General features: G+C 34.8%; 2 protein-coding genes across 3 annotated transcripts in view; both read left to right on the top strand.

Moving 5' to 3' along the window:
- LOC142342821 (uncharacterized) overlaps positions 1-8,090 on the top strand; it is a 75,317-nt gene extending 67,227 nt beyond the window's left edge. Inside the window, exons 18-20 of the mRNA XM_075394418.1 lie at positions 1,739-1,884; positions 7,318-7,523; positions 7,823-8,090. Of these exons, the coding sequence (XP_075250533.1) occupies positions 1,739-1,884; positions 7,318-7,523; positions 7,823-7,889 (419 nt within the window). The 3' untranslated portion in view covers positions 7,890-8,090. The remainder of the gene's footprint in view (positions 1-1,738; positions 1,885-7,317; positions 7,524-7,822) is intronic.
- Positions 8,091-10,302: 2,212 nt separating this feature from the next.
- Positions 10,303-20,823, top strand: part of LOC142342820 (DDB1- and CUL4-associated factor 6-like) — a 79,435-nt gene continuing 68,914 nt past the window's right edge. For both annotated transcript variants that reach the window (XM_075394416.1, XM_075394415.1), the window contains exons 1-2: positions 10,303-10,665; positions 10,773-11,005. In XM_075394416.1, the coding sequence (XP_075250531.1) occupies positions 10,446-10,665; positions 10,773-11,005 (453 nt within the window). In that variant the 5' untranslated portion in view covers positions 10,303-10,445. The remainder of the gene's footprint in view (positions 10,666-10,772; positions 11,006-20,823) is intronic.

The following is a 20,823-nucleotide window of genomic DNA, read 5'->3' as shown; positions in this document are numbered from 1 at the left end:
CTAGTTACGCTCCGATTGTTAAAGTGTTTTATAGGAGCAGTTCAAAGCAATCTAAAAGTGACAGAAATATTATTGAAAAAATGAATCAAAAATAGACTCGCGATAAAGACATGCAGACCACTTTAAGATGCCGGATGATTAAACTTTGTTCTGGTTATTCTTCGTTTCTAAATCTGATCTGTATTGGTTTTGATTTTCTATTTATTCCTCATTAAGAGACTGTTTCAAATCGTTTTCAATTACTATCGGACTCAAAAACCAATTCAAAGCCTTGTATCTGTTTGTTATTTTCTACTTGGCATTTTTTTAAAGCAATTTGTCTTTAAAATTTTAGAGAGTAGATGGGTTTGGTACTTGACATTATTAATTGTTCTCAAACGAGGTTTTTTAGACTAATATATCTGCTGCCGGTCCTTTATGTAATTTGTCGTACTGTCTACTTTTCGTCTAACAGCTTTTTCTTCTGGCCATTTAAGATTTTCTTCCTCAAAAACGTGATAAATGGGTAAAGTCCGAAAGTTGTTAAACTGCGGAGAAGTTTTCTTCGATCGTGCCGCTAAGTATAAGAATCACCGCAACTGCTGAGATATAAGTTCGTGGTTTGAAGGCCGGATTTTACAGCTCGTTCCCCCACCCCAACCTCAGCTAGTTAATAAGCCGCAGCGAGCTACTTAAAAACCAACCTCTCGCCAGTCGATTAAGAGCGATTCGGCAATTTGGCCAACAGTAGTTGGCTATGTTTTATTGATCTCAAACGAAGTTTGTGCTAGTACTGTGGTCTTTTTGATAGCCGCAAAGCAGTAGCTGGAGCTATTATTGGCCTTCTTTTGAGGCTATTTCTTTTTTTTCCTTCTAGATTTTTGCTACTAGCATATGACGTCACAATCACCTCAAATTTGCTTTTTGTTCACTGGTTCATGCGGTTTTATTTGAATTGCGTGCTTGGCGTCATTTTTCACTCTTAGTAGAGTGAGTTTTTTGTTCATTCGCACGATAAAGATTTCTGGTCACGCGTTACTTATCTCACTCTTAAAAATGATTTCCTCAAATTGACTTTTCTTGACATTAATTCAAGGAAATATGGTCAAGTGAGTGTGTGTGTCACTCTAATTTCAGGTTTTTCAAGAGCAACTAACGGAAGCAGCAATAAGAAATACAGATTCTTTATCAAAATATAACGTATCAGTTTTTGATGAAAAGGTATTTTTTGGTAGGGTTTTCACTATCTTTTTGAGACTGCAGATCTACGTAGCCAGCGAGTGGCTGAGCTGCTCTCCTGGAGCCATACGCCATAAGCTGAAGCACGACTCTAACTGTGAGTTTTCTTTTTCAAACTGTGACTTTGTTTCCGAAAGTTGGAGGTTTGCCTTAATTAAAAGCTGATATCGTTCGAGGTGTTGTAGCTATCATTGGCTGGTATTATTCAAGGTTTAAATGTCATTTTGAGAAAGGTTGAACCCAACGCGTCTCACCTACTTAACCGTTCGACGCTACTCTGTATACACCCAAATAGACCAAGCAGCTCCCTGCTATGATTTTGATTTTTCGTTGCTGACGTTCTACTTGAGCTTTTGACCTAACTGCTTTGGTCGCTTTCGTTAGAGTTAAATTTGTGCAGATTTTTTAGTCGCTTGCGACATTTTCCAGATGTTTTTATTTCTGTTGGTGTTTTGCGCAATTATTCTTCATAGAAACGTTCTTCCATCGAGATATTTAACAGTTGATGTGTTTGCTTCAGAATCGCCGGTGAGGGATGAAAACAGTGGAGATGTCGAAAATAATAACGTGCAAACAGAAAGTAACGAAGTGATGGACGAGGAGAAAGAGAACAAGTCAGAGGATACATCGTTTACTTTAGATTCACAGGATCCGACGATAGAAGAGGTTATAACCTATATCATAGACGATGAGAAGTACAGGTTTCTGATAATTAATAGCCGCCCTCATCTTCTCAGCCGGCTATTATAGCGCTCCTATTTTTTTTTTTACTTCGTCGAATAAAAAAATGTTTCGCTTTACCTCATTTTGCCGCCTTTTCAACATTTTGCGTGAAATCTTTTTGACTTCTCTAGGCTAGTTTCTCTCTTCTCTCATTCTGCTAAAAGTGATTTTGAACATCAGTTGCTCAGCAAAGCAATTCAAAATGAACAGAGTCAGTATAAAAAATTGAAGTCAGAAATAGAAACGGGATAAACCCATAAAGCCCAATTTTAGATGCCCGCTATTTGAACGTCGTTCCTGTAAGTATTAATTACCTCTCTCTAATGCTTATTGTTATTGATAGTAGCCCCTGTAGCCTCTCTCTACGAAACAGAAGTATGTTCAACTACGAAATTCCATCAAAATAAATCGGACTTAAAAAATGTTTTTGTACAAAAATCTTTTTTTTTTTTCAATATCTTCTGTTATTTCAATCCCAATCATGCTTATTGGAATCAACGGCGGCTATTTTCCGGCAATCTGCCGGGTATGTTTGTAAATTTGAACAGTGTTGTAGAGACCAATCTGTTAACTTAATTAGAGAACAAATTCAAGTTACTGGCCTAATTTGGTGCTAACTATGCCCTGCTATCAACTTCCAATTTAATGGTTATTAATTGCTCTCAAACGAAGTTTGTAGCAATTATTATAGCTGCGAAGCTGTAAGCTGAGCGTAGCTACATTGCGGTGCTCTTGTTTTTTTACGACTCGAAGAGGAGTATTGGTTTTCTTAAGGTTTTTACGACTCGAAGAGGAGTATTGGTTTTCTCTCGTTTTTTTTTTTACAGGAAGTAGATTTGTTCACGCGGCATTTTGACCTAAAAGCGAAAGTGAGAAAAGCTTTCTTGGTGAACAGATTTTCGCTAAGCGAGAGAAGTTTTTTGATCATGCGCTGCGTTTAGTGAACGAATTTTTGACTTTGAAAAGTAGTTTTTGATTGAATTGCACATATAAATAACCGTTTTTAGCCGTTTTTTCGTCTAAGTGGCCCAATTTTTTTGCTTTTAATTTGATTTCTTGTAGAAATAAGTTTTATTCGATACTATATTGAAATTTCAACCTCGGAAATTGATGCCACAGTGTTTTGCAGAGCCTGAAAATGCGTTTCAAATTGAAAATTGGAGCATATATCTTGATTTTTTAGTTAATTTTTGGCTTTTTTTCTAATATTTTTTTTCATTTTTGGGTCTTTTAACCGTCTTTTTGTCAAAAATCAGTTCTTATGGCAACTTCTCTCTGATAATTTATATACTCAACGCCTCTTTCTACCTCAATGTAAATTTGTTTCATAAAATTGTACACATGCTAATCCGATTATGGTGGTTTTTTTTCCGATTTTCGTAAGTTTTTTTGTTTGTATTTTGGTTGTAATTGCTAGAAATAGTTTTTTTTGAGCAACATTTGGGACTTTAATTTCGTTTCAATGAAAATTCAATCATTTCTTGGCGTTAAGTTGTGGAAAAACAGTTAAAACTTTTTCATAAATGCAGTCTTAACTTAAAAGTTCTTTGACCATTTTTTTGCAAAATGTTTCAATGTTTCGTTTTTATGAATTCTGCTTTTTCCTATTTTTTGTTCTCTTCAGGAGGATAGATCTTTGTATCGGATGACTAGTTATCTTTTCTATGTCTTGAATGCTGAACAATGAAATGTATTCGTTTTTCTTGAATTTTTGAAATTGATTTTTAACTTTCAAAAATTAAGAATGTCTTTTTGTTACAGTGTTCCTTACATTGTGCCAATATTCTTCACATTCTAGATATTATCTTTGTAGCTTTGTCCTGGCAGCTACATTTATTTTCGGTTTATTGATTTTTTCAGTAGTAAAAAATGAATGATTTCGACTTTTTCTTAGATTTTCGTCATTTCTTTGGTTTGCATTTGATTTCATTCAACATAAGGCAGTACTGAGCGTTTGACAGCAAGCCCTTTGCAAAATTTCTACTTATGACTATTTACTGCAGCTTTCTTCCGGCCTTGGTAATATTTTAACCGGTTTTTTTTGCCTTTGAATATTCTTCTACTTATGTCTTTTCTATGATCAATTTTATTTTTGATTTAGTATGAAATCATGTTGTCTAGCACATGTACAACAAGGATCAGGCGTGTGTTTTTTTTGTCTTAATTGAAGTGATTAGAATTGTAATTGTTGGTGTTTTCTGATTCTTAATTTTGAGGTTTCTTTTCTGAAAAGATTTTAAACTTGGTTCAAACTTAGAACTTAGTTTCTAAGATTATTATCTCCCGTTTGCTTTCGCGATCTTTTTCAGATTAGAATCATGAACTGTTTGAGGGCAGTTGATAACCTTGTCAGCTTTTTCAGACTATCAAATTTTTGACCGCCTTGATTATTTCGGATTTTTTGACGTTGCCAAACGTTTTCAATAATTTAAAATTTTGCTGCATTTTGTTTCTCTTGGTGACAGTGGTTCAAGTTTCACCAATTTTTAGAGCAGACCTGGCGATGTAGTGAGTTAAAGGTTTAATACAAAAGGTATTGACTTCCGTTGCAATAACGGTTTTGTTAGTGAAGTTTTGACGATTCGAGTCGCTTCCGGAATTCTTCCGGCTGTTTTTTTTTACCGGAAGTACTATTCGTTCAGACGATGTTTTGACCTAAAAGCGAAAGCGAGTAAAATTGCAGTGTGAACTAATTTTTTCTGAGCGAGAGAAGTTTTTTGATCATGCGCTTAGTTTAGTGAATGATTTTTTGACATTGAAAAGTAGTTTTTGACTGAATGGCACATATAGATAACCGTTTTTTCGTCAAAGTGGCCTAGTCTTTTTGCTTGTAATTTGGTTTTTTGTATAAATATTTTTTAATCGATGCTATGTTGAAATGTAAACCCCGGAAATTGATAGCACAGTATTTTGCATAGCCTGAAATTGCGTTTCAAATGCGAAATTGGCACATATTTCTTGATTTTTTTAGTTAATTTTTGGCTTTTTTTTCTATTAATTTCTTCATTTTTGGATCTTTTAGCTGTTTTTTGTCAAAAATCAGTTAATATGGCAACTTCCCTTTGATAATTCTTATACTCAATGCCTCTTTCTACCTCGATGTAATTTTGTTTCATAAAATTGTACATTTGCTAATCCGATTTTCGTAGTTTTTTGCCAATTTTTTTTCAGTTTTTTGTTTGTATTTTGCTTTTAATTACTAGAAATAGTATTTTGGGGAACATGAGGGACTTTAATTTCGTTTCAATAAAAATGCAATCATTTTTTGGTGTTAAGTTCTTGAAAAAACAGATAAATTTTTTTCATAAATGCAATCTTTAATATTTTTTGACCACTTTTTTGCAAAATGTTTCATTGTTTCACATGTCTGAATTCTGCTTTTTCTTGTTTTTTTCTCTTGAGCAAGTTGGATTTTTGCCTCGAATGACTCGTTGTCTTTTCTATGTCTCGAATGCTGATCAATGAAATGTACTCGTTTTTCTTGATTTTTTTAAATTTGATTTTTAACTTTCAAAAATCAAGAATTGGTCTTTTTGTTACGGTGTTCCTAACATTGTGTCCATATTCTTCACATTTTCGTTTGAATCATTCTAGTTTTGTCCTGGCACCTACTTTTATTTTCGTTATATTGATTTTTTCAGTTGTTAAAAAATTGAATTAATTCAGCTTTTTCTTAGATCTTGGTTTCTTCGGTTTGCAATTGATTTAATTCAAAATAAAGCAGTACTGGGAGTTTGCTAGAAAGTCTTTTCCAACATTTCTACTTATTACTATTCATTGCAATTTTCTTCCGGGCTTGGTATTGTTTTTAGACGATTTTTTGCCTTTGAATATTCTGTTGCTTTTGTTTTTCTATGATTAATTTAATTTTTGAATTAGTATGAAATCATGTTGTCTAGCATATATACAACAAGGAAGAATCTTGTATTATTTTTGTCTTAATTGCCGTGATTAGAAATCTAATTGTAGTGGTTCTTTGATTCTTAAGTTTGAGCACTCTTTTTTGAATAATTTTGTCTTTCCTGTCTTTTTTGAAAAGTTTTTATCTGCCGTTTGCTTTCGCGATCTTTTTGAGATTAGAATCAATAATTATCTGAGGGCAATTGATGGCCCTCTTAGCTTTGTCAGGCTATCAGTTTTTTGACCATCCTAAAATTTTCACTTTTGTAACGTTACCAAACGTTTTCGATAATAAAATTTTGCTGCATTTTCTTTCTCTTAGTGACAGTGGTTTAAATTTCGCCGATTTTTAATCAGACCCGGGGAGGTAATGAGTTAATGAATTAATACAAAAGGTAATGGCTTCAGCTTTTTGTGAAGTTTTGGTGATTCGAGTCGCTTCCGGAATTCTTCCGGCTATGTTTTTTTGTTTCGTCGTCTGACGCTCTTTTTTCGTTTTACATTTGTTCACACCGCAAAGCTGAAAAAGTCAAAGTTTCTGAATGACTTCTTCTTCTCACTAATGGCATTTGCGCGCGTGACGTCATTTCTCACTCGCTTTTGCGAAAGATTTTAGGTTATTTGCGTGATTAGATTTTGATCATACATGACTTACCTCACTCAATAAAATGACTTTTGCACTTAAGTTTAATTTGAATTTGTTTAAGGTCAAAGGAACTCCTATGTGCAGTAAAGGTCCCTAATAAGAGGCTTCTGTGGAATGAATTTTAACAAGCTGTATTAATTTATTGCTGAATGTTTTTAGCCTAGTTTTTTGAGCGGCGTCCATTTTCAATTTAGATCTGTATCTGTTTCTATCTCTATTATTTGGCACGCAGGTCTATTCTTTCGCAGCTATTCCGGCAATCTGCCGGCTATGTTATTAGTCCTGTCGGTCTTTTTTATGCGATTTTTCGCTTGACCAATTTTTCGTCTGACGCTTTTGACTTTTCGTCCTCAAAAACGGGATAAACAGGTAGCGCCCAGCGGGCATTATGTGCTCTTAGAGCCTTTCAGGTCTGTTTCAGCTCAAACTGTCTTGGAGACTTATACTTATACTTATGGTGTGAGGGGCGGTTCTTAGAGGTTGACACCCCCCCCCCCCCCCCTTTGTTGACCCCCCACCCCCATTATGGGCTCCACCCCCCCCCCCCCACCGCGCTTTTGCCCCCCCCCCCACCCAGTGCTGCCCCCATCAGCCTCCGGTGCACCCCCCCCCCGTGGCTAGCTACTGACCAAGCCAACCGCTCGCCGGTCGTTTGAGAGCAATTCGCCCGACGTTAGTCGGTTATGTTTATAAACTTTACTTGCTCTTACCTAATTGTTTTTGTACTGAGCGAAATTTTCGCGTGCAGTCTTTAGTCTTTCTGACGAACTCTAAGGAAGATGATAGAACTCTAGGAGAAAAGAATGTTGATCAATTTTTTTTGGTTTCAGTTGGACCCTAGACACACGTACCGTCTTCTGAGTGTGATCTGCCATTTGGGACAATCTGCAGCTGGTGGTCACTATGTGAGTGACGTGTACAACTCCAAGACTGGCTCGTGGTCGTGCTTTGACGACGAGACTGTCACAAACAGACAGGAGGAGAATGTCCTAAGGAGCAGAAGGAAGCCCGGATATATCTTTTTCTATATGCATCAGTTAGTTAATCAATGTTTCAACAATTTTTAAGGAAAAATCGGAAACTAGCTCTTGTCGAGAATATAGCTCTGGAGGAAATTTATATGCTTGAGGACTTTTCTAAGCTATTGAATGACGCGAATATGTTCTCATTTTTAGATCCTCTTCTAGCCGATAATATCTTTTCATTAATTTGTAGTACGAGGTTCAAATTCACATTCGCTAGGAAAGAATAAAATTTTGAATCGGTAGCCTTGATGGCAATGGTTTATAAAGGAATCCTCGTTTTGATATGAGATGTTACAGTAAAGTTGTTTAGGTCAATGTTTCCACCGCAACTGAATTCTGAGGTAAACGAGTCAGGAAACTGTCCAGGAGGGAGCTGATGTCTGATGATTGACTTTCAATTGTTTTTGTGCTATTTTGTCTGGCTGTTGTATATATCGTGTAGACTTGCGTTTGATTCACAATTAACGTTTCACTAATCAAAAAATATCTCATCGTGCAATATTAATGACCTTTGTTTTTGTTTCATTCGTATGGATAAAGATCCCAGTTACGTATATTCTTCAAATGGCTATAAATATTTTTGGAACTGGCCAGGTCTCGTCTAAATAGTATTAATTTTCAGCATTTTTAGTGATTTTTGAAAAAGCTTTGGCTGTGGTCTGTTAATTATTTGCTGCCTGATATCGATTTTTCTCACCATGATAGTGTTAAACCGCATCCAGTTTCCGCATTCAATATCTTTATCACAATCAAATCTGAGAGTGTAACTTCAAAGTAGGTCCTAAAGACAACTTCGAAACAAATCTTTGACCTCATACATCTGGATTCTAAACAGTTTGTGTGTCAATTGTTTTTGGTTAAACGCAATTTTTAGCAGCTCAATAGAAATAAGAAGCGTCACTTTAACGCGTGAGCCTCAGACCTTAAGAAAGAAAGAAAGAATTAATTTCTCCAAGTACTCAATATAAACAAACTATAACAAACATCAATATATAAAGAGACTCAGAGGGGACAGACAACGGGACAAATTGTCCTCAACACTCTGCCCTTCATAAAGGAAATACTTTAAGAAAATACATTAAGAAGTAAATTTTTCCCAATTTCCAGTTCCATTACGAAAATTTGTGCAAGAAAATTGAATCATGGTACTCAAAGTTTCTGCTTCCTTCGAAAGAAGCCAGGCTTATTCTGATAGTGCTGTAGCATGCACGTAAATAGTATTAAAGAAATAACCCTTACAGAGAAAAAATGTGTTTTACAAGCTCTCTGTTGTTAAGTATGTCAGAGTCTTTCAATTTGTGATAAAGATTACTTATGTCATTAACAGTGCAGTTATCAAAAGTAGTAAACAGATTCTGTTTTGCTAACAGATTATAAAGTTTTGCGGCGAAGAAACAAGCTAAGAAAGAAGAGCAATGTCGCAGAAAACGGTACGTTAACGTGAATGCTTACAGGATATAGAAAACTTTCAATCCTAATAATTAAGCTTGACCAGGCGGCGAAAGCACGTCTTTCTCCGCTAACCGGAGGTGTGAGTCTTGGGAAAGCGTCACGCTAATGTTACTGCAGCGACTCGTGCAGCTGGGAAGTCTAACATTCCTGTGAGGCGCAAGTTTCCTCAGCATTGCAGAGAGAAACTTCTAGATCATTTACACCCATTGTGTTTTCCGGAACAAAATCAAGCTGTCTCGCAGCAAGCTGTTGTTTTTTGCCTTTGCTAGGAGGCCTGCTGTGCAGTAAAATAAAAGCGGCTCAGTTGTTTTTAACTGTTGTATAAAAGGTAAGTTTTTTTAGCTGAGTGGGTGAGATTTCAGGATTCCAAGTTGGAGTTCGGGGTTCGAACCACAGGGGTAGTTTTTTTTGCACACAGAAGAAATTTCTGAGCTACACCCCCTCTAAATAAAATTGCCACCGTCTGTCATTTGAAAGCATTTCGTCCGACGTTAGTCGGTATATGTTCTACATAGGGTCAAAGCCCCCTATGGATTGTCGTCCTACTAATCGCGCAGTCTGACAGAGGAACCTACTCACAATCAATAAGACAACATCAAACTACCTCGACCTGTCATGGCCACTGCAGTTGCCATTACTTCCTATACTTTTTTTGATTTCATACATGCCAAAGTAAAACTCAAACAACTAATCAGAGCCTCAGACTGTGCACGCTTCTATAGCTGAGAACCCAAGCTTCTCACTTTTCACCACTTATAGTGCACTTCCATTTGAATGGCAATCAATGCCGCATCACATCGCTGGGACTCACTGATTAAATCATTCATTAAGCTTGGCAACTTTACGTGAAGGTCCTGTATGTCTTGTAATCGTATCTTTAGAACTGCTTCGAAATATTATTTTTTATTTGAAGGCCGCGGCGCGATTGAAAGGTTTTTATTACTCTCATTGTGGTTTTTATTATTCAAAGAATTTTAATTGTATTAGGGTGCCACATATTTTGTTGACACATTTGATATTTTTGGAATCCAAATAATTATAATTCAAATGATAGGTTTTCATTTTTGGATCCGCCTCATTCAACCTGCTGTTTGTCATTTGGCTATTTGAGCTTATATGTGAGGTTTACTTGGTTGGGATCTTTTCGGCTCAAGCGTGATGTTCAATTTCGTAAATGAATGAAGTTTGGGAATTTGCAAATTGAAATTGCTAATAAATTATTGAAAACAATTGTTTTTACTAGTTTTTACTAGTTACTTGTTTTTACGAGTCGAAATAGTGAGCATGTTTTAGGTATTCTAAAACTGTGATTTACGAAAAATTTTAAATTTCAGATTGTCAATGAGATTGTGAGATGGTTTGATGTAGGATAGACGTTTGAGGTGCTGCAAAAGGCCTTTTCTAGAACTGAAACAAGCATGTTGTTGTCTAACGAATTGGTTGGTCAAGCTAGGCATATTTGACAACTGAAATAAGTAAAGATGCGTTGTGTCGGAAGACGGTTCCCCTATGAACCAGAGAGACCATCGGATCCAATTCTGTTTCCAAAATGGTGCCAAGAAAGAAAGCTGGGATTTGAGAAGAGATCGTATCCTAACTACGGCTTCAAAGATTCACGGAGTTTTATATACAGACTGAAGTTGGAAAGATGCTTCGAGGCACACGACGGATGCGTGAACACAATCGCGTGGAATCAAAATGGTAAGTTGATAGCTATGGAAAAATGATCTGTCGTATAGGGCAGTGTATTCAGTATAGGTGCATTGTTTAGAGCTATACGGTTGACTAGACTTCTTCCTGTTTTTCAGGTAGACTTCTTTTATCGGGATCTGATGACCTTTTGCTGAAAATCTCTGATCCTTTTGAAGGTCGGATTCTCACGACAATTCAGTCTGGACACAGATCGAATATCTTTAGTGCCAAGTTTCTGCCGTTCTCAGATGACGCCAAAATAGTTTCATGCTCAGGCGATGGTCAGTTGATGTATACCGAAGTGCTGAGACCTGATACTTATGGAAGCTTCAGATTCACATGTCACCAGGTTTGATTAAAAAAGTTTTTTTTGTTCTGACCCCAATTGACGTTTTTTGTTGTCTCTTCTGGCCGAACTAAATTGTTTTTATTTCAAGAAAATCGTTAATAGCAGCCGTTAGCCTCGCAAATGCTATCGTTTAGGTGCTACATTTTATTACAATCCATAGTATATAGATTGTTTTGGTTGCGCTGTCTTACGGTCTATTTTTCAATTGATCTAGTTGTGCCGAAACAGGATGTAAGTCATTGCCAAACTTCAATTTTCAGCTGTTGCTGAACGCAAATGAAGAGCGGAGAGAAGAGGGAGTGGTGATTTTATTCATGCCAGTTTTCAAAAGACAAAAAAGGGTGTGAAAGTTTTTGCACCAAGCGAACGATTTTTTTATCACGTGCGTTTTTATTAGCCGCACAGCGATAGCTGGGGCTATTATTGGCCTTCTCTTGGTTTTTTTATTTCGTCGTCGCGATTTTTGTTACGACCATATGATGTCACAACCACTTCAAATCTGCTTTTTGTTCATTCGTTCATGCAATCTATATATTAATTCTAACTCGAATGCTATACCACCATGTTTAAGCGCCTATCTTCACATGTTTTAGCGACCCTTAAACATGCAGCCTAGCGTAATGCATGCATCCTATACCACCATGTTTAAGCGCCAATCTTCACATGTTTTAACGGTCCTTAAACATGCAGCGTGTTCTGTGACTTGGTTTTATGTGTGTGCGTGCGTGTGTCCGTGAGCATGCATGCGTATGTGTGTGCGCGCGCGCGTGTGTGTGCACGTAGGCATTCAAATGACCATTTTGCTCTTTTCGGTTTTGGGACGTTCAATTCGTTTTCGAACGTTTGCTTGCTTTTCAAACGTTCGATTTGTTTTCGAACGTTCTTTTAACTTAACCGCTTACGTCTATGTGACTGTGTTTGTGTGTGTGTGTGTGTGTGTGTGTGTGTGTGTGTGTGTGTGTGTGTGTGTGTGTGTGTGTGTGTGTGTGTGTGTGTGTGTGTGCGTTTGTGACCTTCAACTGATAAAATTTAACTGACGTTGACCATAGCTTGGAGTACAACCACTGAATTTTATCCTTGTGCGTTTGTGTGTGAACCTGTTTGCGCGTGTGTGTGTGTGTGTGTGTGTGTATGTGTGTTTGCGTGCACGCGTGTGAAACCTTGAACTGTTGACATTTAACTGAGGTTAACCGTTACATTGAATTGCTTTAATGCAATACTGATTGTTCTTTTTACATATTATCATTCCTTTTTGCATATCCCAGATGGCCAACGATTTGGTAAGCATCCATTGGTGATCAAAATTAATTAGGGCGGGCAGGTCTGAACTGGTCGAAAGGTTTGTGAGGTTTTGCTCAGATTTTTTTCATTTTCTCAGACTCTTATCCTGCAATTCAGTTATCCTCCTGACTTTTCTTCGCTATAACTTTTCTTCGCTTCTCTTGGCTAAAACGTTCTTCGCTTTTTTTCGTTAAAGATAACTTTCAGAAATGACTGCTTTACCAATAAAAGGACTGCAGCAAAGCTTTAAAGCTGAGATCGAAAAATTTGAGCAACAAATTATGGTTGCTGTTGAGCGGTTGCAGACGGCATTAAATTATTCTGTCTATAAAACGAAAAGCCAAGAGTCTGACAGAAAGAAACTCAAAAAGTTGAGCAGGGCCTTCAGAAAGTGCCCCGAAATAGATAAAATGAGAGCAACTATCAGAGAGACCTTCTTTTGCTCACTTTCCCCACTTTCTTTTCTCACTTTCTTTTTCTTATCTCACTTTCTTTTCTCACTTCCTTTTCTCACTTTCTTTTCTCACTTTCTTTTCTCACTTTCTTTTCTCATTTTCTTTTCTCACTTTCTTTTCTGACTTTCTTTTCTCACTTTGTTTTCTCTTTTTGTTTTCTCTCTTTCTTTTCTCACTTTTTTTCTCACTTTTTTTTCTCTTTTTTTTTCTCACTGTCTTTTCTCACTTTTTTTCTCACTTTCTTTTCTCACTTTTTTTTCTCATTTTCTTTTCTCACTTTCTCTTCTCACTTTCTTCTCTCGTTTTTTTCTAACTTTCTTTTCTCGGTTTCTTTTCTCACTTTCTTTTCAATCTTTCTTTTCTCCCTTTTTTCTCCCTTTTCTCACTTTCTTTTCTCACTTTCTTTTCTCACTCACTTTTATCACTTTCTTTTCTCACTTTCATTTCTCACTTTCTTTTTTCACTTTCTTTTCTCACTTTCTTTTCTCACTTTCTTTTCTCACTTTCTTTTCTCATTTTCTTTTCTCATTTTTCCCTCCTTTTTTCTCACTTTCTTTTCTCACTTTCTTTTCTCTCTTTATTTTCTCACTTTCTTCTCTCACTTTCTTTTCTCAACTTCTTTTCTCTTTTTCTTTTCTCACTTTCTTGTCTCACTTTCTTTTCTCACTTTCTTTTCTCATTTTCTTTTCTCATTTTTTACTCCCTTTTTTCTCACTTTCTTTTCTCACTTTCTTTTCTCAATTTCTTTTCTCACTTTTTTTCTCACTTTCTTTTCTCACGTTCTTTTCTCTCTTTCTTTTCTCACTTTCTTTTCTCACTTTCTTTTCTCACTTTCTTTTCTCACTTTCTTATCTCACTTTATTTTCACACTTTCTTTTCTCACTTTGTTTTCTCACTTTCTTTTCTCACTTTCTTGTCTTTATTTCTTTTCTCACTTTCTTTTCTCACTTTCTTTCACTTTTTTTCTCACTTTCTTTTCTCACTTTTTTCACTTCTTTTCTCTTTTTTTTCTCACTTTCTTTTGTCACTTTTTTTCTCACTTTCTTTTCTCACTGTTTTTTCTCATTTTCTTTTCTCACTTTCTTTTCTCGCTTTCTTCTCTCGTTTTTTTCTAACTTTCTTTTCTCAGTTTCTTTTCTCACTTTCTTTTCAATCTTTCTTTTCTCCCTTTTTTCTCCCTTTTCTCTCTTTCTTTTCTCACTTTCTTTTCTCACTCACTTTTATCACTTTCTTTTCTCACTTTCTTTTCTCACTTTCTTTTCTCACTTTCTTTTCTCACTTTCTTTTCTCACTTTCTTTTCTTACTTTCCTCACTTTCTTTTCTCACTTTTTTTCTCACTTTCCTCACTTTCTTTTCTCACTTTCTTTCACTTTTTTTCTCACTTTGTTTTCTGACTTTTTTTCTCACTTTTTTTTCTCTTTTTTTTCTCACTTTCTTTTCTCACTTTTTTTCTCAGTTTCTTTTCTCACTTTCTTTCACTTTTTTCTCACTTTCTTTTCTCACTTTTTTTCTCACTTTTTTTTCTCTTTTTTTTCTCATTTTCTTTTCTCACTTTCTTTTCTCACTTTCTTCTCTCGTTTTTTTCTAACCTTCTTTTCTCAGTTTCTTTTCTCACTTTCTTTTCAATCTTTCTTTTCTCCCTTTTTTCTCCCTTTTCTCACTTTCTTTACTCACTTTCTTTTCTCACTTTCTTTTCTGACTTTCTTTTCTCACTTTCTTTTCTCTTTTTGTTTTCTCTCTTTCTTTTCTCACTTTTTTTCTCACTTTTTTTTCTCTTTTTTTCTCACTTTCTTTTCTCACTTTTTTTCTCACTTTCTTTTCTCACTTTTTTTTCTCATTTTCTTTTCTCACTTTCTTTTCTCACTTTCTTCTCTCGTTTTTTTCTAACTTTCTTTTCTCGGTTTCTTTTCTCACTTTCTTTTCAATCTTTCTTTTCTCCCTTTTTTCTCCCTTTTCTCACTTTCTTTTCTCACTTTCTTTTCTCAATCACTTTTATCACTTTCTTTTCTCACTTTCATTTCTCACTTTCTTTTTTCACTTTCTTTTCTCACTTTCTTTTCTCACTTTCTTTTCTCACTTTCTTTTCTCATTTTCTTTTCTCATTTTTCCCTCCCTTTTTTCTCACTTTCTTTTCTCACTTTCTTTTCTCTCTTTATTTTCTCACTTTCTTCTCTCACTTTCTTTTCTCAACTTCTTTTCTCTTTTTCTTTTCTCACTTTCTTGTCTCACTTTCTTTTCTCACTTTCTTCTCACTTTCTTTTCTCATTTTCTTTTCTCATTTTTTACTCCCTTTTTTCTCACTTTCTTTTCTCACTTTATTTTCTCAATTTCTTTTCTCACTTTTTTTCTCACTTTCTTTTCTCACTTTCTTTTCTCTCTTTCTTTTCTCACTTTCTTTTCTCACTTTCTTTTCTCACTTTCTTTTCTCACTTTCTTATCTCACTTTATTTTCACACTTTCTTTTCTCACTTTGTTTTCTCACTTTCTTTTCTCACTTTCTTGTCTTTATTTCTTTTCTCACTTTCTTTTCTCACTTTCTTTCACTTTTTTTCTCACTTTCTTTTCTCACTTTTTTCACTTTTTTTCTCACTTTCTTTTCTCACTTTTTTCACTTTTTTTCTCTTTTTTTTCTCACTTTCTTTTGTCACTTTTTTTCTCACTTTCTTTTCTCACTGTTTTTTCTCATTTTCTTTTTGCACTTTCTTTTCTCGCTTTCTTCTCTCGTTTTTTTCTAACTTTCTTCTCTCAGTTTCTTTTCTCACTTTCTTTTCAATCTTTCTTTTCTCCCTTTTTTCTCCCTTTTCTCTCTTTCTTTTCTCACTTTCTTTTCTCACTCACTTTTATCACTTTCTTTTCTCACTTTCTTTTCTCACTTTCTTTTCTCACTTTCTTTTCTCACTTTCTTTTCTCACTTTCTTTTCTTACTTTCCTCACTTTCTTTTCTCACTTTTTTTCTCACTTTCCTCACTTTCTTTTCTCACTTTCTTTCACTTTTTTTCTCACTTTGTTTTCTGACTTTTTTTCTCACTTTTTTTTCTCTTTTTTTTCTCACTTTCTTTTCTCACTTTTTTTCTCACTTTCTTTCACTTTTTTCTCACTTTCTTTTCTCACTTTTTTTCTCACTTTTGTTTCTCTTTTTTTTTCTCATTTTCTTTTCTCACTTTCTTTTCTCACTTTCTTCTCTCGTTTTTTTCTAACCTTCTTTTCTCAGTTTCTTTTCTCACTTTCTTTTCAATCTTTCTTTTCTCCCTTTTTTCTCCCTTTTCTCACTTTCTTTACTCACTTTCTTTTCTCACTTTCTTTTCTGACTTTCTTTTCTCACTTTCTTTTCTCTTTTTGTTTTCTCTCTTTCTTTTCTCACTTTTTTTCTCACTTTTTTTTCTCTTTTTTTTCTCACTTTCTTTTCTCACTTTTTTTCTCACTTTCTTTTCTCACTTTTTTTTCTCATTTTCTTTTCTCACTTTCTTTTCTCACTTTCTTCTCTCGTTTTTTTCTAACTTTCTTTTCTCGGTTTCTTTTCTCACTTTCTTTTCAATCTTTCTTTTCTCCCTTTTTTCTCCCTTTTCTCTCTTTCTTTTCTCACTTTCTTTTCTCACTCACTTTTATCACTTTCTTTTCTCACTTTCTTTTCTCACTTTCTTTTCTCACTTTCTTTTCTCACTTTCTTTTCTCACTTTCTTTTCTTACTTTCCTCACTTTCTTTTCTCACTTTTTTTCTCACTTTCCTCACTTTCTTTTCTCACTTTCTTTCACTTTTTTTCTCACTTTGTTTTCTGACTTTTTTTCTCACTTTTTTTTCTCTTTTTTTTCTCACTTTCTTTTCTCACTTTTTTTCTCACTTTCTTTTCTCACTTTCTTTCACTTTTTTCTCACTTTCTTTTCTCACTTTTGTTTCTCTTTTTTTTCTCATTTTCTTTTCTCACTTTCTTTTCTCACTTTCTTCTCTCGTTTTTTTCTAACCTTCTTTTCTCAGTTTCTTTTCTCACTTTCTTTTCAATCTTTCTTTTCTCCCTTTTTTCTCCCTTTTCTCACTTTCTTTACTCACTTTCTTTTCTCACTTTCTTTTCTGACTTTCTTTTCTCACTTTCTTTTCTCTTTTTGTTTTCTCTCTTTCTTTTCTCACTTTTTTTCTCACTTTTTTTTCTCTTTTTTTTCTCACTTTCTTTTCTCACTTTTTTTCTCACTTTCTTTTCTCACTTTTTTTCTCATTTTCTTTTCTCACTTTCTTTTCTCACTTTCTTCTCTCGTTTTTTTCTAACTTTCTTTTCTCGGTTTCTTTTCTCACTTTCTTTTCAATCTTTCTTTTCTCCCTTTTTTCTCCCTTTTCTCACTTTCTTTTCTCACTTTCTTTTCTCAATCACTTTTATCACTTTCTTTTCTCACTTTCATTTCTCACTTTCTTTTTTCACTTTCTTTTCTCACTTTCTTTTCTCACTTTCTTTTCTCACTTTCTTTTCTCATTTTCTTTTCTCATTTTTCCCTCCCTTTTTTCTCACTTTCTTTTCTCACTTTCTTTTCTCTCTTTATTTTCTCACTTTCTTCTCTCACTTTCTTTTCTCAACTTCTTTTCTCTTTTTCTTTTCTCACTTTCTTGTCTCACTTTCTTTTCTCACTTTCTTCTCACTTTCTTTTCTCATTTTCTTTTCTCATTTTTTACTCCCTTTTTTTCTCACTTTCTTTTCTCACTTTCTTTTCTCAATTTCTTTTCTCACTTTTTTTCTCACTTTCTTTTCTCACTTTCTTTTCTCTCTTTCTTTTCTCACTTTCTTTTCTCACTTTCTTTTCTCACTTTCTTTTCTCACTTTCTTATCTCACTTTATTTTCACACTTTCTTTTCTCACTTTGTTTTCTCACTTTCTTTTCTCACTTTCTTGTCTTTATTTCTTTTCTCACTTTCTTTTCTCACTTTCTTTCACTTTTTTTCTCACTTTCTTTTCTCACTTTTTTCACTTTTTTTCTCTTTTTTTTCTCCCTTTCTTTTGTCACTTTTTTTCTCACTTTCTTTTCTCACTGTTTTTTCTCATTTTCTTTTCTCACTTTCTTTTCTCGCTTTCTTCTCTCGTTTTTTTCTAACTTTCTTTTCTCAGTTTCTTTTCTCACTTTCTTTTCAATCTTTCTTTTCTCCCTTTTTTCTCCCTTTTCTCTCTTTCTTTTCTCACTTTCTTTTCTCACTCACGTTTATCACTTTTCTCACTTTCTTTTCTCACTTTCTTTTCTCACTTTCTTTTCTCACTTTCTTTTCTTACTTTCCTCACTTTCTTTTCTCACTTTTTTCTCACTTTCCTCACTTTCTTTTCTCACTTTCTTTCACTTTTTTTCTCACTTTCTTTTCTGACTTTTTTTCTCACTTTTTTTTCTCTTTTTTTTCTCACTTTCTTTTCTCACTTTTTTTCTCACTTTCTTTTCTCACTTTCTTTCACTTTTTTCTCACTTTCTTTTCTCACTTTTTTTCTCACTTTTTTTCTCTTTTTTTCTCATTTTCTTTTCTCACTTTCTTTTCTCACTTTCTTCTCTCGTTTTTTTCTAACCTTCTTTTCTCAGTTTCTTTTCTCACTTTCTTTTCAATCTTTCCTCCCTTTTTTCTCCCTTTTCTCACTTTCTTTTCTCACTTTCTTTTCTCACTTTCCCGAAACAGGATGTAAGTCATTGCCAAACTTCAATTTTCAGCTGTTGCTGAACGCAAATGAAGAGCGGAGAGAAGAGTGAGTGGTGATTTTATTCATGCCAGTTTTCAAAAGACAAAAAAGGGTGTGAAAGTTTTTGCACCAAGCGAACGATTTTTTATCACGTGCGTTTTTATTAGCCGCACAGCGATAGCTGGGGCTATTATTGGCCTTCTCTTGGTTTTTTTATTTCGTCGTCGCGATTTTTGTTACGACCATATGATGTCACAACCACTTCAAATCTGCTATTTGTTCATTCGTTCATGCAATCTATATATTAATTCTAACTCGAATGCTATACCACCATGTTTAAGCGCCTATCTTCACATGTTTTAGCGACCCTTAAACATGCAGCCTAGCGTAATGCATGCATCCTATACCACCATGTTTAAGCGCCATTCTTCACATGTTTTAACGGTCCTTAAACATGCAGCGTGTTCTGTGACTTGGTTTTATGTGTGTGCGTGCGTGTGTCCGTGAGCATGCATGCGTATGTGTGTGCGCGCGCGTGTGTGTGTGTGTGCGTGTGTGTGCACGTAGGCATTCAAATGACCATTTTGCTCTTTTCGGTTTTGGGACGTTCAATTCGTTTTCGAACGTTTGCTTGCTTTTCAAACGTTCGATTTGTTTTCGAACGTTCTTTTAACTTGACCGCTTACGTCTATGTGACTGTGTTTGTGTGTGTGTGTGTGTGTGTGTGTGTGTGTGTGTGTGTGTGTGTGTGCGTTTGTGCGTTTGTGACCTTCAACTGATAAAATTTAACTGACGTTAACCATGGCTTGGAGTACAACCACTGAATTTTATCCTTGTGCGTTTGTATGTGAACCTGTTTGCGCGCGCGTGTGTGTGTGTATGTATGTGTGTTTGCGTGCACGCGTGTGAAATCTTGAACTGTTGACATTTAACTGAGGTTAACCGTTACATTGAATTGCTTTAATGCAATACTGATTGTTCTTTTTACATATTATCATTCCTTTTTGCATATCCCAGATGGCCAACGATTTGGTAAGCATCCATTGGTGATCAAAATTAATTAGGGCGGGCAGGTCTGAACTGGTCTAAAGGTTTGTGAGGTTTTGCTCAGATTTTGTCATTTTCTCAGACTCTTATCCTGCAATTCAGTTATCCTCCTGACTTTTCTTCGCTATAACTTTTCTTCGCTTCTCTTGGCTAAAACGTTCTTCGCTTTTTTTCGTTAAAGATAACTTTCAGAAATGACTGCTTTACCAATAAAAGGACTGCAGCAAAGCTTTAAAGCTGAGATCGAAAAATTTGAGCAACAAATTATGGTTGCTGTTGAGCGGTTGCAGACGGCATTAAATTATTCTGTCTATAAAACGAAAAGCCAAGAGTCTGACAGAAAGAAACTCAAAAAGTTGAGCAGGGCCTTCAGAAAGTGCCCCGAAATAGATAAAATGAGAGCAACTATCAAAAAGACCTTCTTTTGCTCACTTTCCCCCCTTTCTTTTCTCACTTTCTTTTTCTTTTCTCACTTTCTTTTCTCACTTCCTTTTTCACTTTCTCTTCTCACTTTCTTCTCTCACTTCCTTTTTCACTTTCTCTTCTCACTTTCTTTTCTCACTTTCTTTTCTCATTTTCTTTTCTCATTTTCTTTTCTCACTTTCTTTTCTGACTTTCTTTTCTCACTTTCTTTTCTCACTTTCGTTTCTCACTTTCTTTTCTTACTTTCCTCACTTTCTTTTCTCACTTTTTTTCTCACTTTCCTCACTTTCTTTTCTCACTTTCTTTCACTTTTTTTCTCACTTTCTTTTCTCACTTTTTTTCTCACTTTTTTTTCTCTTTTTTTTTCTCACTTTCTTTTCTCACTTTTTTTCTCACTTTCTTTTCTCACTTTTTCTCATTTTCTTTTCTCACTTTCTTTTCTCACTTTCTTCTCTCGTTTTTTTCTAACTTTCTTTTCTCAGTTTCTTTTCTCACTTTCTTTTCAATCTTTCTTTTCTCCCTTTTTTCTCCCTTTTCTCACTTTCTTTTCTCCCTTTTTTCTCACTTTTATCACTTTCTTTTCTCACTTTCTTTTCTCACTTTCTTTTCTTACTTTCCTCACTTTCTTTTCTCACTTTCTTTTCTTACTTTCCTCACTTTCTTTTCTCACTTTCTTTCGCTTTTTTTCTCACTTTCTTTTCTCACTTTTTTTCTCACTTTTTTTCTCTTTTTTTTCTCACTTTCTTTTCTCACTTTTTTTCTCACTTTCTTTTCTCACTTTTTTTCTCATTTTCTTTTCTCACTTTCTTTTCTCACTTTCTTCTCTCGTTTTTTTCTAACTTTCTTTTCTCAGTTTCTTTTCTCACTTTCTTTTCAATCTTTCTTTTCTCCCTTTTTTCTCCCTTTTCTCACTTTCTTTTCTCACTTTCTTTTCTCACTCACTTTTATCACTTTCTTTTCTCACTTTCTTTTCTC

Source organism: Convolutriloba macropyga, chromosome 7 (genome assembly GCF_964194025.1).
Source record: "Convolutriloba macropyga chromosome 7, txConMacr16.3, whole genome shotgun sequence".
Classification (NCBI taxonomy): Eukaryota; Metazoa; Xenacoelomorpha; order Acoela; family Convolutidae; genus Convolutriloba; species Convolutriloba macropyga.
Note: the sequence above shows the minus strand (reverse complement) of the source record. Positions and strands in the feature narration are given on the sequence as shown.